This window comes from Macrotis lagotis, chromosome X (genome assembly GCF_037893015.1).
Source record: "Macrotis lagotis isolate mMagLag1 chromosome X, bilby.v1.9.chrom.fasta, whole genome shotgun sequence".
NCBI lineage: Eukaryota > Metazoa > Chordata > Mammalia > Peramelemorphia > Peramelidae > Macrotis > Macrotis lagotis.
In genome coordinates this window covers 297,040,188-297,055,873 of record NC_133666.1, presented here as the reverse complement: position 1 = coordinate 297,055,873, position 15,686 = coordinate 297,040,188, and the positions used below count along the sequence as shown (strand labels likewise).

The 15,686-nt window shown below is 33.1% G+C and overlaps 1 protein-coding gene across 2 annotated transcripts in view; it reads left to right on the top strand.

Annotated features, from left to right (window-relative positions):
- Positions 1-15,686, top strand: part of WDR7 (WD repeat domain 7) — a 483,043-nt gene that overhangs the window by 332,213 nt on the left and 135,144 nt on the right. For both annotated transcript variants that reach the window (XM_074208025.1, XM_074208024.1), the window contains one exon: positions 4,493-4,679. In XM_074208025.1, the coding sequence (XP_074064126.1) occupies positions 4,493-4,679 (187 nt within the window). The remainder of the gene's footprint in view (positions 1-4,492; positions 4,680-15,686) is intronic.

The following is a 15,686-nucleotide window of genomic DNA, read 5'->3' as shown; positions in this document are numbered from 1 at the left end:
CAGTTCATCATTTTTATGATAGTACAATAATATTCCATCATAAGCATAAACCTTAACTTATCATTCCCCAATTGATGGACATCTCATTATCCAATTCTTTGACACCACTAAAAGATCTGCCACAACTATTTTTGAACATTTTGTTCATTGTCCTTTTACCTGTTGTTTTTATCTCTTTGGAATTTAGTCCTATTAGTAATATTGCTGGCCAAAGGGTATGCTTTGTTTCACAACCCTTAGGGCATGGTTCAAAATTGCTCTCTTGAATAGTTGGATCAGTTTGCAACTCCACCAAATGTGCGTTAGTGTTTCAATTTCCCCACATCCTCTCTAACACTTGTCATTTTCCTTTGGTCATATTAGCCAGTCTGATACATGAGGGGTTTTACTTTGCATTTGTCTAATCAATAATTATTTTAGTGCAGTTTTTCATATTACTACTGATAGCTTTGATAACATTTGTTATAACATAACATCTAAAAACTGCCTGTTCATATCCTCTGCCCATTTATCACTTTGTGAATGGTTCCTATTTTTATAAATTTGACTCAGATCTCTATATAATTGAGAAATGAGGCCTTTATCAGAGATACTTGCTCTAAATTTTTTTCACAGTTTTGATTACTAGCTTTATTTTCTTCCATCCTATTTAGCCCTCTATTCACCCTATTCACCCACCTATTCTTTTTTCCTTTCACCTTGTCCATCCTCAAAAGTGTTTTGCTTCCACCACTCTGCCCTTGCTTCTATCAGCTTTCCCCTTTCCTTAGCTCCCCCCCCCCATATTTTCCTGCAGGGTATGGTACGTTTCTCTACCCAACCCAGTGTGCATGCTCTTATTCCCTCTTTGAGTCAGCTTCAATGAGAGTAAGTACCCCTCCACCACCCCAGATCTTACTCCACCTCTTGCATGAGATAATTAATATCATTCTACCTCTCCCTTCCCCCTTCTCTCAGCACATTACTATCTCTCACCCATGAATTTTATCTTTAGATATCATCCATCAAATTCAATTCATAACCCATGCCATTTGTCTATGTATTCTCCTTCTAACTGGCCTAATAATGAGAAAATTCTAAGTAGTTACAAGTATCATCTCCCTTCCTAGGAATATAAATAAATTCACCTTAATGATTTCCTTAAGATTTCTCTTTCCTGTTATCTTTTTGTGCTTTTTTTTTTTTTTTTTTTTTGGATTTTTTCTTTTGCAAGGCAAATGGGGTTAAGTGGCTTTCCCAAGGCCACACAACTAGGTAATTATTAAGTTTCTGAGACCAGATTTGAACCCAGGTACTCCTGACTCCAAGGTTGGTGCTTTATCCACTACACCACCTAGCCACCCCTTTTTGTGCTTTTCTTATATCTTGTATTTGGCAGTTGGATTTTTTATTCAGTTCTGATCTTTTCATGAGGAATGCTTGAAAGTTCTCTGTTTTGTTGAATGTTCATTTTGTCCCCTAAAGGATAATGTTCAGTTTTGCTGGTTAGTTGATTCACGATTACAATCCTAACACCTTTGCCCTTCAGAATATCATATTTTGAGCCCCCTCATCCTTTATTGTAGAAGTTTCTGAATCTTGTGTTATCCTGACTGTGGCTCCATGATATTTAAATTGTTTCTTTCTGGCTACTTGAAATATTTTCTTCTTGACCTAGGAACTCTGTAATTTGGCTGCAACATTCCTGTAAGTTTCCATTTGGTGATCTCTTTTAGGATATGATTGGTAGATTCTTTCAGAATGATCTTTCTTGTTTTTATTTTTTCTTCTGTAGGTGATCTAGTTCTTCCTCTTTTCATTTTGATAATTATTTTTTTAATTTCTGCATCATTTTATTCTCGGCTTCTAATTCTACTTCCAACTTTTCCTGCCTTGATTTTATATCTTCCATCAGCTTAGAACCATTTTCTTCCATTTCTTTTGGCTTTAATTCATACTTTCTCTTTTCTTCTTTTATAGACTTAGTTATCATCCCTCTTCCTTTTGATGTGGGTTTTTTTTAAATCTATTTTATTCTCATTCATGTCAGCTTGTTTTTTGCTTAATATCTTTAGGCATTTTATCTTCTTCCATGTCTCTGTCTCAGTCTTCCACCTCTTGTTTGAGCTTTAGTAGTCTTTTCCTTGATACTGTCTTCTTTAGTCTTAATTTATGCATTAAATGAGAGCAACAAAATGTTTGTTGTATTCCAGTTATAGTATCACTGACTCTGCCATTTTCCAGCACATATATTCCTTTTTTATTCTTAGGATATATATTTGAAAAGTGTTATTGATTAGTACTTATTGGTCTTTACAACAAAATTATTTCATTGAACTCTCCTTTGTAATAAAAAAAACAATTAAGCAAAACCCACCTTTAAAAGAAGATTCATAAAAGTTTATTGTGACTGTACAGAAAATATATTTTAATAGGATGACAGAAAGAGTTTTCACATATTTTATCAATAAATTTATTGTTAGGCTAGTCATACATTTAAATAAAAATCTACCTAAACAATAAATTTTTATTTATAGACACTGCAATATTTCTGGCACATGGTAGATTCTTAGAAACACTCTTTTGTTTTATTTGCAGTTGAGCGGTAGGTAGCATTATTATAGGAAAACTATTAAAATTTTCTAAGTATTTTATTTTATTTTTTAAAATTGCAGGGAATGACATCAATTTGCATCATTACTATAACTATCATCTTTGTGAATAATTTTCCTATCATTCACACACTTTCACAATCAAAATAGAAAAGATAAAGACATTTAAAAACAGTACACACACACATAGTAAGATTCCTCTATTAGCTTGTTAAAACTAAACTTATTTACTCACACAAAAGGATGTATTACTTGTAATACTCTAATTCGATTTTAAACCCTCTCTACTTTTTCAGTAACCATATAGACTTTAACCAAAGTGTTTTGTGATTGGTTGAAGGGAGAAATGTTGGATCAAAATTTTTATTAACCATCCTTCTCATCTAATCAGTAACCTCACTCATTTAGAAAAAACAAGTTTTGGTTATCCAGTACAAATCACCATGCTGTGGTATTGATTATTAATCAGCACTCAAGATTTTCCAGCATAGAAAATATGAATAAAGACAGCATATAATGCATTTAAAAAGAGAAAAATCTATTTGATTTTAGTCTCATTTCCATTGGGCAGTGCTTATCATTTTTATAAAATAATTATTAAAATCACAACACAAATAACAAGAACAAAAAAAATCTAGTCTCTCTGCTTTATGAAAAATAAAACACAGAAATAAATATATAAGTTCCTAAAGATTATCTCTGACATCTCTATAAACTAAAATACTATATTAAACAATAACTTTCAGGCTGAATGCAATAATTTTAAATGTTTAAATCTGAAGCCCTCTAAGTAGAACATTTTAAAATATATTTTTTCAACAAGCAAACAGAATAAAACAAAAATTTATACAAAATAAGTCCAATCCCTTTATTTTAGGGAAGATATATACAAAATCCAGTGTTTCATTTCCCTGAATCTTTTAGAACATCAGAGAAAGGATACTGGAATGAAATCTGGGAATCGAGGCATTTAGGATATTGCCAGCTCTAAATTACTTGGAGAATTGTAGGAAATGCAACTGACCACAGACAATCTTGCTGGAATATGAGCCTACTCTTTAGGAGGGGCAGAAACAGTGACAACTGCTTTTGCTATCTACTAGATAAAGCCTTGAATTGTGTCTAGAACTCAATTGCTTATCTTGGGAAACCTGCCCAGGAACAACTTGGCAGCAGATTCAGTATTTGAAGTGCATAGTAAAGGAAATAATTACAGTCTATCTTAGTTTAACTAAAGGAGAAGATAACTACATTTTGCCAGTCTTCACTAGAAGGTTCATGGGATCATGGTTTTAGAGCTGGAAATGATCTTATAAGACATTAATTCTAAAGCCTTCACTTTACAAATGAAGAAACTGAGGAGAGAAGGAAGTGAAACGACTTGCCCAGGGTCATACAATTAAGAATGGAGAATTTGAACCCAAGAATTCCTGACTTTAGGTCTAAGGCTTTATCCAATGTAGTATTTTCTCTCTGAGTTCACATGAAGCTCACTGGTAGAAGAACTGGAATTTGAATTCAAATATACTACCCCCAAATGCAAAGTTTTTTTCACTATACCATGCTACCTCCTGTTAAGGGAAACAATTATGCTTTTGGTAGGAATAGTTTTTGTTCTCAGCCTTAAAAGTATTTTTGGACTATTAAAAAATTAACATAATGATTTATATAGTCCATAGAGAACTAATTTCTCATTTGATCATTTTATTAAGATGCTTAAGGTTTGTAATTTACTTATTTATGAATTGAATGCATTTCTCATTTTTAATAGTACATTACTTCTTTATAATCTGAATTTGTGTCTAATTCTATATAATATATGAAACACAGTTTGAAAACTTGTCTAAAAAAATTAAGAAGCAAAATTAACATATTCCTTTGCATTTTGTTTTATATCTTAGGCAAGGCATTGACATTCCTTCTCCTACAACCACCTAGTCCTAAACTCCCTCCACATAGCACGATCAGAAGAACGGCTATTGATCTAATTGGACGAGGTTTTACAGTATGGGAGCCATATATGGATGTGTCTGCTGTTCTGATGGGCCTTCTTGAACTCTGTGCTGATGCTGAGAAGCAACTTGCTAAGTATGTGCCCAGTTTCAGTTATTTTTAATACATTTATTTGCTCTATTTTTAAAAAATTAATCTATTAAAATTTTTTTTTTGGTTTTGATTTGCAATATCATGTATGTAAAGAATTCCTTGTGGAAATTCCCTTCACCAATGTGAGAGGATTGTCTTCACTTTATTGTGAAAATTGCCTTAAGCATTGAAATTCTATGACTTATTTATTCATTTTAGCATAATTTTTGATCGAGACCACACCCGAATCTACGCCTTCCTGACAATAAGACAACTACATGTATGCCTTTTACCTTGGTATGTACCATACTGTTAACTAATTCTAAAGCCATTTATAAGCTGTGTTTAAGAGAGAAAAAAATCTCCACAAGTTCCATTTTGGGAAGTCAGAAGGCATTCAGGGTTCTGGAATTAGTACCTAGAAACCAAATTAGAATTAATTTGAAAAGACCTATACTTAAGGAAAATTATTTTGGCAGCCATTTAGCAGTGTTGCAATAATTCAGACAAAAGATGATGAGATCTTGAACTAGACTGGTGGTCCTTTGAGATGTCATAGATATTCTGGAAGAGAAATGACTTATCAGTTCATTTGATATAAACGTGAAGAGCTGATTAAAAAAAAAATCAACGAGGATACTTTTGAAGATTTGAAGCTTTATGTTTGGTTAGATGGAGATACTCCCAATAAAACTATGGAAGTTAGGAAAGTAATTGATTTCTGGGGAAAGACAGTGAGTTCTTTCTAGGATATGTTGAAGTTGAGATGATTATGACTGAGTGATGTCCAGCAGGCAGTTCATAATGCAATAGTAAATTTCAGGAAATTGATTAGAACTGTTTATTTAGACTTGAAAAACACCTCCATACAAATGATGACTGAACCTAAAGGAAAATAATAAGATCACCCAAAAAAAAAACCCAAAACCAACAGAGTATATTATAGATAAGGTGGACTCTAGGATAGAATTTTGAGGATAACCAGATTTAGGAGGAGGAGATGAAAGATATTCTAGCATTTTCATAAGACATTAAGACATTCTTGATTCATAGGATTTTATAATTAGCTGGAACCTAAAAATTCAAATAGTCCCATATCTTCATTTTATACATAGGATAATTGAGTCTCTTAGAGGTTTAGGCATTTTAACTAAATTTAAAATTAATCTCAGGACAAGAATTAAGTTAGCAATTGCCTTAATAAAGGAAAAAATCAGGTATATACATTGCAAATTGAAATAGGTAAAATACACTTAATCTTTGAGATATACATATATATGCATATATAAATTAGTAACAGCAGTTAAATTGATATTGTGCTTCTGAATCTTAATTGAAATATATTCTGGCACACATGGGAACAGGTTTGTGGTTTTAAAAATATTCTTGAGCCTCAGTTTCCCCATTTGTAAAATGAACATATTTTACTAGGTAATCTAAAGTTCTTTCCAGCTCAAATTCAGGCTCCTATTAACATTTCTTTTGTGAGAAAGTGTAAAATAAGTTCCTTCCTCATACGTGTCTTAATTCTCATTGTTGTGCTTCCATTGGAGGCATTCCATTGGTATTATGTTGGGTCCTGAGGTTGAAGTTCAGATTCCCCCTCAGGGAAAAGAACCATGAAATGTATGAAAAAAAAATGCCTTTGTTGCCTAGGGAATAGTGCTGTGATGAAATAACGAAAGATTTTTTTGCTTTGTTTTGTTTTGTTTTGATGATGGGGATTAAGCATTGGTAAAAATTAAATGCAATTTTTTGGCTTTTGTTGCTTTTTCATTTTGCATTTTGCTCCCCTCACCTTCCCTTACTTCATTCCACAGTCACAGAATGTAGTTATATTCATTTGGATTTAATAATAAGAGAACAAAGTGAGGATCTGTGGGATTAGCAGGAGAATCATAAAGGGACTAAGATCAGATCAGAACAAGGCTCTAGTTCAGCTGTACTTATCTGGGCATTAAATAAAAACAGAAAATCATCCTCAAGTGAAATTCAGATTCTCTTAAGGAAATTTAACCTCTTTGATATTTAAGCTGAAAACATTGCTGACCTATTAACATTGGTGAAAGCATTTAAATCTGAAACCTTTATTGCGCTACAGTTTCTCTTCAATATTTAGCAATGGCTTATTGCTAAGAGATTTTTATATTGTCTGGTTATAGAGGACCTAAATTTGTCTACTTTAGATTTTCCCCTCAACTTCCTCTCTAAACATCTCATGCCCTATTTCCTTAGTTTGTTCATTTCTACTACTACTTGTGCTTAAAAATGGACATCTTGTTGTGGTAATTTAAAAGTGTCAGTTTTGTTTCTGTAGTCATTTTTTTCTATCGTTTTTAAATTATACAGTTTACTGACTAGTTCATAACTGTTAAGAAATATAATCTTGACAAAAATGTGTTTTCTCTTACAAAATCCTGCATTGGCAGTTTAGTTTTCTAAGTGCTAAGTATATGTAGTATTTAGCTTTATCTGCTTTAGCAAAGCAAAGTCTAATTTCTAAATTATTTTAAAAACCATCTGCTGTTAAATGTGCAGTGTAAATTTATTTATTTATTTATTGGTTCAAATTGTCATTCACTGCAAAAAATAAATTTTATAAGGATCTGTATTTTAGCTTAATAACCCATTTCTTTCTGAGTAGTTGAATGTGAAATATAGCATCAATCCTTTATTGCAGGAGAATATGTAAAAATGCATTTGAATACCAAATATGACATTTTAGTCTTTTTTAGGTTATATATTATTCATTTTTATTTTACAGACTTTTGAAAAATTGGAAATATGATTAACTTAATTTTCTTGGTAAAGGAGAAATAGATGGTAGTATAAATAATCTCATTTTAACTTACAGTTTGCATATTTGACAATATAATGTTTGCAAATAACATTGTTTACAAATAACAGAAATGACTGATTTGTGTTTTATCTTTTGTAGTTCTGTTCTCTGATGATAAGCCTAATTTTAAGGGACTTCCAAATTATATTGTTGCTTTCTTGAGGGATAGAATTGTGTCTTCTAATGGTTTATTAATACCAACTATGCCTAATACAGTATAGGGTACGTAGTATGTGCTCAGTAAATGTATTTTAAGTAGATTGACTAAAACTAGCAAAATATCATCAAAAATAATATATCTTATATATCTTTAAAGAGCAAAAATGAATTGATAATTAATCCACCAAATAACTGAATCAATTATCCAGTCCCTTTTTTCAGTTCTAAAAGTAGGACTCATTTCTCACCAAGTATACAAATGAAAATGCTCAATGAAGAATTAGGATACCTCTGCCAGCCTCTCTACATGGAGTCTCTATGTTAGTATTCCTACTTTAGTATCTTAAATGCATGTATGCCCTACCCTACATGATAGCTCCTTATTGTCACCTTTGGTAGGAATACTCTGTACTTTGTTCTCCATAGACTCAAATCCTCTTTTTCCTTTAAGATCCACACTCAACTTCATTTCTAAACTGTTTTAACTCTCAATGACCTTTCCTGTCTTAGAGCTCCTACTTTCTGTGATTTAGCACTTCATTTATATACTGTTTTTGGTTGTTCAATCAGTGATTGATTGGTTTAAGTGTAGTCAATTATAATTAAATTGTAAGTTCCTTGAGGACCAAGGGCCCTGGGCTGCCTTTATCCTCACATTCTTTGGCATCTCATTAACATATGTCTAGACTACACAGAACACCTAGTAGATGCTCAAGAAATAACTGTTTATGTATGTGTGTAAATTTCTCATCTAATGCGAATGAAACTCAAATTATAATTCATACATAATATTAAACATTGATTAAGTGCTTAATGTATATTAGGCACTGGGGTAGATACATGAAAAGCACAGGGGGATGTGAAATAAAGTACCTTACAAAGACTGAGGTGTAAGACCATGGCTCACTCTAGGCAGGGAAGGAGGAGTAGGAAAGAGCTTTGTGGAAGGATTCCTTTTTTAGTCAGCACATGAATTAGACTTTAAAGCAGGTGTGTACCAAGGTGCAGCTCTCGAAACTCATTGATGTGACCTGCATAGCATAACCAGAAAATGAAGGCTGAATACATACTCCAAAGTTGTAACATCACAGACCAACTTAACCCTTAACTAACATGACTCTACTTTTTCACATAACTTAACACTTTGTAGTCTCAGAGACCAATGGAAGTTTTTTGTTTTCTCCAAAAGTTATGCATATAGGAATTAGTATTTTTATTTTAAAACACTGTATGACTCTTCATAATTGCAACAGACAACTTTATTATATGAAATATTAATTACTATTTTGTCACAGGACTGAGAATAGATATCAAGATTTTAGAAAGACCAATTGCATTTCAGTATATTTGTTATTCCATTCTCAATTGACATCAGCATATTGCTAGTAAACTTGCATTCAGAAGTTATAGAGTGGCAGTCAGATATGTAATTTATTTTTTTCAGATATGCAATTTAAAGAAAAATTTATTCAGGTGTCTTTATTGAACTTTTATAAGTTGTACCTGTGTAAAGAAAAATATCCAGCATTTCATGAACATTCTCTGTCCATGACATCTCTTTTGGGGAGCACATTTATTTATGAGCAACTTTTCTCTTTTATGAAACATTCAAAAATAAAAAGCAGAACAAAAATTTCAGATGAGCATCTTGAAAATATTCTTGAAATTACTTCAACCTCTATCAAACCATATATAGATCTCTGGCATCAAAAAAGACAGACTTAGTGTTCACATAAAAAAATGGCATGTCCTTATTTTTTGTTTAAAAAGTAAATGTTTTATTATTATATACATTTTTATTATTATACTTTATTACATTATTAAATTTTACTTATATACTCATTGATAATATGGGTTACAATGTAATCATAAATAAGTATTAAATTCTGTATGTGGCCCTTGACAAGTTTTTGTTGGGTGATGCACCCTGGAAAAACTAAAAGGCTGGATACCCATGCTTTAAAGGATTGATAGTATTTTGGTAATATATTCATTCTAATCATCAGCAACAGTGTGAGGAAGGGGAAGGGGATAGGAGACTGTAGTATATATTTGGAAGAACAAAAAAAATTCATTTTGACTATAGTATCAAGGGCATGAATGCATCAGTGTAAACTTAAACTGAAAAGTTGGTTATGTCAGACTGTGGTAGGCCTTTGAATAGTAAATAAAAGATTTCTAATGTTCAGTAGACAATATGAGACCATTGAAGATTTTTGAACCTAGAAATATATAGACCAGATACACACTGAAGAAAGAGTATTCTGTTAGTATGTGAGGTAGATTAGAGAAGGAGGGAATAAAGATAAGACCACCTGTTAGAAGACAATTATAATTTTTCAGACCTATGGTGTAATAAGGGCCTGTACTAAATAAGGTATTGAACTTGGGAATAGAGAGAGAGATAACAGATGTGAGAAATGTTTTGGAAGTGAAATTCATAACTGAAATTTATAACATAAATAGTCCCTGACTGAAGTTTGAGGGAGAGGGAAAGGTCAAAAAGAATCCCAAGATTACGAAAAAGGTAGAAGTAGTGAAATCAGAAGAAAGAGAAAGTTTAATAGAAATGATAAGCTTGGTTTTAGATAGCAAGGTTACCTTTTAAGAGCTAGTGGTATATCCAATTGAATATCTGGAGTGCAGAAGAGTGCTTTAGCCTAAAGGGATAGATTTGGAAATCTGACTAAAGATGATAGGTGAAGTCATGGAGTGAATGAAATTCAGGGAAAGTGATTAAATAGTGAAAGATAGTCTAAAAAGCTAGACCCTTGGAGAACTTACAGGACAAGATAAAAAGAAATGTTTGTAAAAAAAAAGTCCTTCAAGGAAAGTATTTGAGTAGAAAAGATGGTTTATCAGTTAGTAGAAGGATACAAATAGCAATAGAAGAATTTAATCTGAAAAGGAAAAGTATTAGCTACTGGAATAACTGGAAAAAGCATTCTATGGAAAGTGAGATTTGATTAAATATTGAAGGAAGTCCTGGAAACTTAAATTAGGGGTAAAGGAGGGAAAGCATTCCAAGTATGAGTTACAGCCATTGCAAAGGCATAAAGATTGTCATATTCACGGAAACTCTAAATAGGCCAGTGTCCTAAATTGATTATAGTGTCCTTCTTCCCTACCTAATTCCAGAGAGCCATCCCAGATAACCAAGGTATGAGAGAAAAAAATGATTAATATATATCAAAAATATGCATTTTATGGAGTATTTCCATACCTGTGGATAATCCATGTCTGCCAAAAAAGGACAGAGAGATGATTTTTTTAATCTATCTCCTTTTTTAGACCAAGCCTATTCTTTGTAATATTGTGATAATGTGTTTTTATTGTTTTATGGTGACTGTACTTGCTTCAATTTGCATCACTTCCTATAAGTCTTTCCATGCTTCTCTAAATTTATATTCATTGTTTTATATATCATAAAGATAAGTTGTTTTAAGTTTAGTAGTAAAGAGCAAATAGAAAGATGGGAGAAATGATTGCATAGTACTTAATGTGTTTGAAGTACTGAATAAATAACTTGATTTGAAATTCCCTCTCATTGGTGATAAATTCACCTTTTTCATTTTTGATATTGGTAATTTGGTTTTCTTTTTTATTAGATTAATCAAAGATTTATCTATTTTGTTTTTTTCACCAACTTAGTTTTATTAGTTCAATAGTTTTCTTATTTTCAGTTTTATTAATGTCTCCTTTGATTTTCCTAATATTTAATTTAGTTTTTAATTGGGGATTTTTAATTTGTTCTTTCTAGTTGCATACCCAATTCATTGATATCTTTATTCTATTTATGTAAGCATTTAGAGTTATAAAATTTCCCCTAATAACTGTTTTGGCTGAATCCCCCCATGTTTTGATATGTTGTCTCATTGTCTTTGTCTTAAATGAAATTATTATTTATTTCTATGATTTTGTGTTTGATTCACTCATTTTTTTTATTTTTGTAAGTCAATGGGGTTAAGTGACTTGGCTAAGGTCACACAGCTAGGTAAAATTTAGGTGTCTGAGTCCAGATTTGAGCTCAAGTACTCCTGAATCCCAGGCTGGTACTCTATCCACTGTGCCACCTAGCTGCCCAATTCACTCATTCTTTAAAATTTGGTTAAAGAGTCTCAAATTGATTTTTAATCTATTTTTCCCCCATGGCCCTTTATTAAAGGGAATTTTTATTTTATCATGATCTGAAAATGATGTATTTAATATTTCTGCCTTTCTGCATTTGATTGTGAGGTTTTTTAATACCATAACACATGGTCAGTTTTTCTGTCAGTGCCATATACTGCAGAGAAAAAGATATATTTCTTTCTGTCCCCATTCAGTTCTCCAGAGGTCTATCATACTTACCTTTACTAGCATTCTTTTCACTTCCTTATCTTCCTTTTTGTTTATTTTATGATTAGATTTATCTAATTGAGAGAGGGAGGTTGAGGTCCCCCAACAGTATAGTTTTGCTGTCTATGTCTTCCTGTACCTCATTAGGCTCTTCTCTAAGAATCTGGATGCTATACAGCTTGATGCATGCACGTTAGCATTGCAATTCACGTTGTATTTTAGGAGAAGGAGAAGGAGGCTCTTTCCTTATCTTTTTTAATGAGATCAATTTTTTCCTGTTGTTTTGTTTGGGATAAGTGTTGCTACCCCTGCCTTTTTCACTTCAGCTGAAGCATAGTATATTCTGCTTTAGTCTTTCATCTTTACTCTGTATGTATCTCTTTGCTTCAAATGTGTTTCTTGTAAGCAACATATCTTAGGATTCTGGTTTTTAATCTACTCTGATATCCACTTCTGTTTTATAGTAGAGTTCATCCCATTCACATTCACAGTTATAATTACTCTTTATTTAACTTCTATCCTATCTTTCTGTCCCACTTCTGTCAATCTCCCTCTCTTGATTTTCCCCTTTCCTTTTCTTCATTTCCTCCTTTTTCCAGTCCCTCCTTCACTCCTTCCCTTAAATGCCTGAAGGATAAGATAAATTTCTAAACCTAATGTATGTTATTCCCTCCTTGAGCCAAATTTCCCTCTTCTTTAATAGGTTTTTTTGTACCCCTTCATGTGATGTAATTTAACCCATTCTTCCTTCCCCTTACTCCTGCCTCATTACATTTCCCCCCTTTATAATGTCTTAATTTTCTAAAAATAATTTCATCAGAATCAACTGATGTCCATATCTACAGCCTAAGTATGTTCCCTCTAGTGGAGTTACTGTTCTCAAGAGTTATGAGAATCTTCCTCCCAGGTAGCAATGTAACCAGTTTAACTTTATTGAATAGCAGTCTTTTTCTTTGACCCTATAGATCTTTTTATCTATCTTTTGAGTCTCCTATTTGAAGATCAAATTTTCTCTTCAGTTCTGGTCTTTTCTTGAGGAAAGTTTGAAAGTTACCTATTTCATTAAATATTCATCTTTTCCCCTGAAAGAGTATGCTCAATTTTGCTGGGTGATTGATTCTTTGTTGTAATCCAAACTCTTTTTCTCACCAGGATATCATGTTCCAGGCCCTTCAATCCTTTAATGTTGATCCTACCAGGACCTGCAAAATTCTGACTGTGGCTCCTTGGTATCTGAATTGCTTCTTTCTGGCTGCCTGCAGTATTTTCTTCTTGATCTGCTAATTGTGGAATTTGGCTACAATATTTGTTGGCATTTTCATTTTGGGATTCCTTCCAGGAGGTGATCAGTGGATTCTTTCAATATAGGGTATCAGCACTGTTTTCCTTGATGATTTCTTGAAAGATGATGACCATGCTTTTCTTGAACTTGATTTTTCAGGTAGTCCAATAATTCTTAAATTATATCTTCTGGATCTATTTTCTAAGTCAATTATTTTTCCAATGAGTTATTTAAATTTTCTTCTAATTTTTCTTTTTTTAAAAAAAAATTTTGCTTAACTGATTCTTGTTGTCTCTTGGAGTCATTAAGCCTCTGTCATCCTCCTCCACCTATTCTCCAAGGAATTAGTTTCTTCAGTTAGCTTTTTCAGTTCCTCTTGCATTTGATTCATTTTATTTTTCATTTGTCCAATAGAATTTGTTACTTTGTCAATTTTTATGCTTTCTCTTGCAAGGTGCTGAATTTCTCTTGCATTTCTTTTCCCAGTTTTTCTATTTCTTTGAGCTCTTCTAAGAGGTCTTTTTGGTCTGAGACTAATTCATATTCTCTGCAGCTTCGTATGCAATGCTTTTTTCTGCCATCCTCTTTTGAGGTAGTGTTTTGCCCATCCTTATTTCCCAGGTAACTTTCTCTAGAACTTCCTTTTTCTGACCTTTCTTATTCATTGTGAGTTTTGTTACTGGGCACTACCCCAAAGTTCTTATGTTGGGGGGTAGGAGTCAGCTTCACAAGTCTTTGGAATTGAGAACCCTTAGAGATCTGCTCACTGGCCTAGGACCATCTGTGTTGGGACCTCTAGGGAGTTGTTTACTAAGCCAACTGCATTTTGAGTTCCAGCACTTGCTTTCTGGAAATCCAAATTGGTAATGTCAGCTGCCCACTCTCCGAGCCATTCGTGTAGTGAACTCTTGGGATTAGATCAGTTCATAGGTCTACTAAGAATGCTTTAGTTTATCTTCACATTGTCTTCAACATATGTCATTTTACTTTTTACTTTTCTACATGCCAACTCAGCCTTTCTTATTCCTCTCTTAGAGATATTTGAGAGTTTAGATTCTCTTGGAAGGGAAAACCCTAGTGGAGTTGTTGGACTGGCTGAGAACCTTTCCCCTTGGTCTTCACTGTCTGAACATCTTGAGCTGCAGGACCACTGTGAGGATCACTCTTTATTTTCCCAAGAGACTTGTTTCTCAGGAAATTCCTTTCCCCGGAGTGGAAGATAGAAACTCTATACTCTAGGACTTTCTAAAATTTGTTGTTACGTGGAAAGGGACTCCCTACTTACTATGGTCCAAATAATTGCCCATCTTTGTCTAAAAAGCTCAGGTATTCCCAGTCCCCAAAAGAAGGCAGAGGTTCAGAAAAGAAACTGATCTGTGAACCCCTGAATTCCCCTTAGGCCATATGAGTGAGCACAACAGGTCTGTGTTTCTATGGGATATTTCATCACTGCATTTCTTGCTATCATCTCTTTCACTGAAAAAGTATTCTTTGAGATTTCTTGTCTCTAAACTGACCTAGGAAAGCAGGGTGGTTGTGAGGTGGTTGGGGAAAAAAGAAAGGCCAAAGTTAGCCATTGGGCTTCATGAGTGAACATAGGCATATCCCATATATTTTTGCCTCAAGTAGCCATTAATAATTTCTAGAGGTGGTAATGAAGAAATCCTCCTTTTCCCTCTCTCGATCTTTTTGGAAAAAAGGTTGAAGGGAAAAGGTGAAAGACTCAAATGAAATCCTTTGTTTCAAATTTTGCTTCTGTTTAAAAAAACAAATCATTTAATGCTAGCATGTATTGACAGTGTCCACCTAATTTTTTCTAGCATCATAATTTACAATTTCTTAAGTAGCCGGAAATGGAGCATAGTGACAATAGCTTATATTTATATAATAGCTAACAGTTAGAGTGCACTTTCACAGTATTTCATCTGATTTGAGATAGGTTTCCAAAGTATTAAAAGTCTCATCTTAGATATGAGGAAACTAAAAACAGATGACTTATGCAACTGATACGTGACTAAGCAAGGACCCCAGTCTTGCTCTTCCCACTGTCCTGTGCCCTTCAGGGGAAGGACTTTAGTTTTAAGTGTCCATGCCCCCTCGTTGCAGATGAAGAAACTGAAATTGATTAAGTGATTTGCCTAATACCATATAACTAGTTAGTGACAGATTTAGGACTAAAAGTTAGAACTGTTTTTACAGGCAGTCTTCTTCCATTCTAATGTGAGAAGCGTACCTCTTTCTCCCCCTCTCCCCTGCCTGCCCTGGGATAATTAATGTAGCTAACATTTGTTAGTTAATGCCCTGATACTTTATCCAGTGAGCAAATGAGTTAATTAAGTTAAATAAGTTAATTAAATTGTTAAACCTATCAGTCAAATGTGTGAACAGAGCC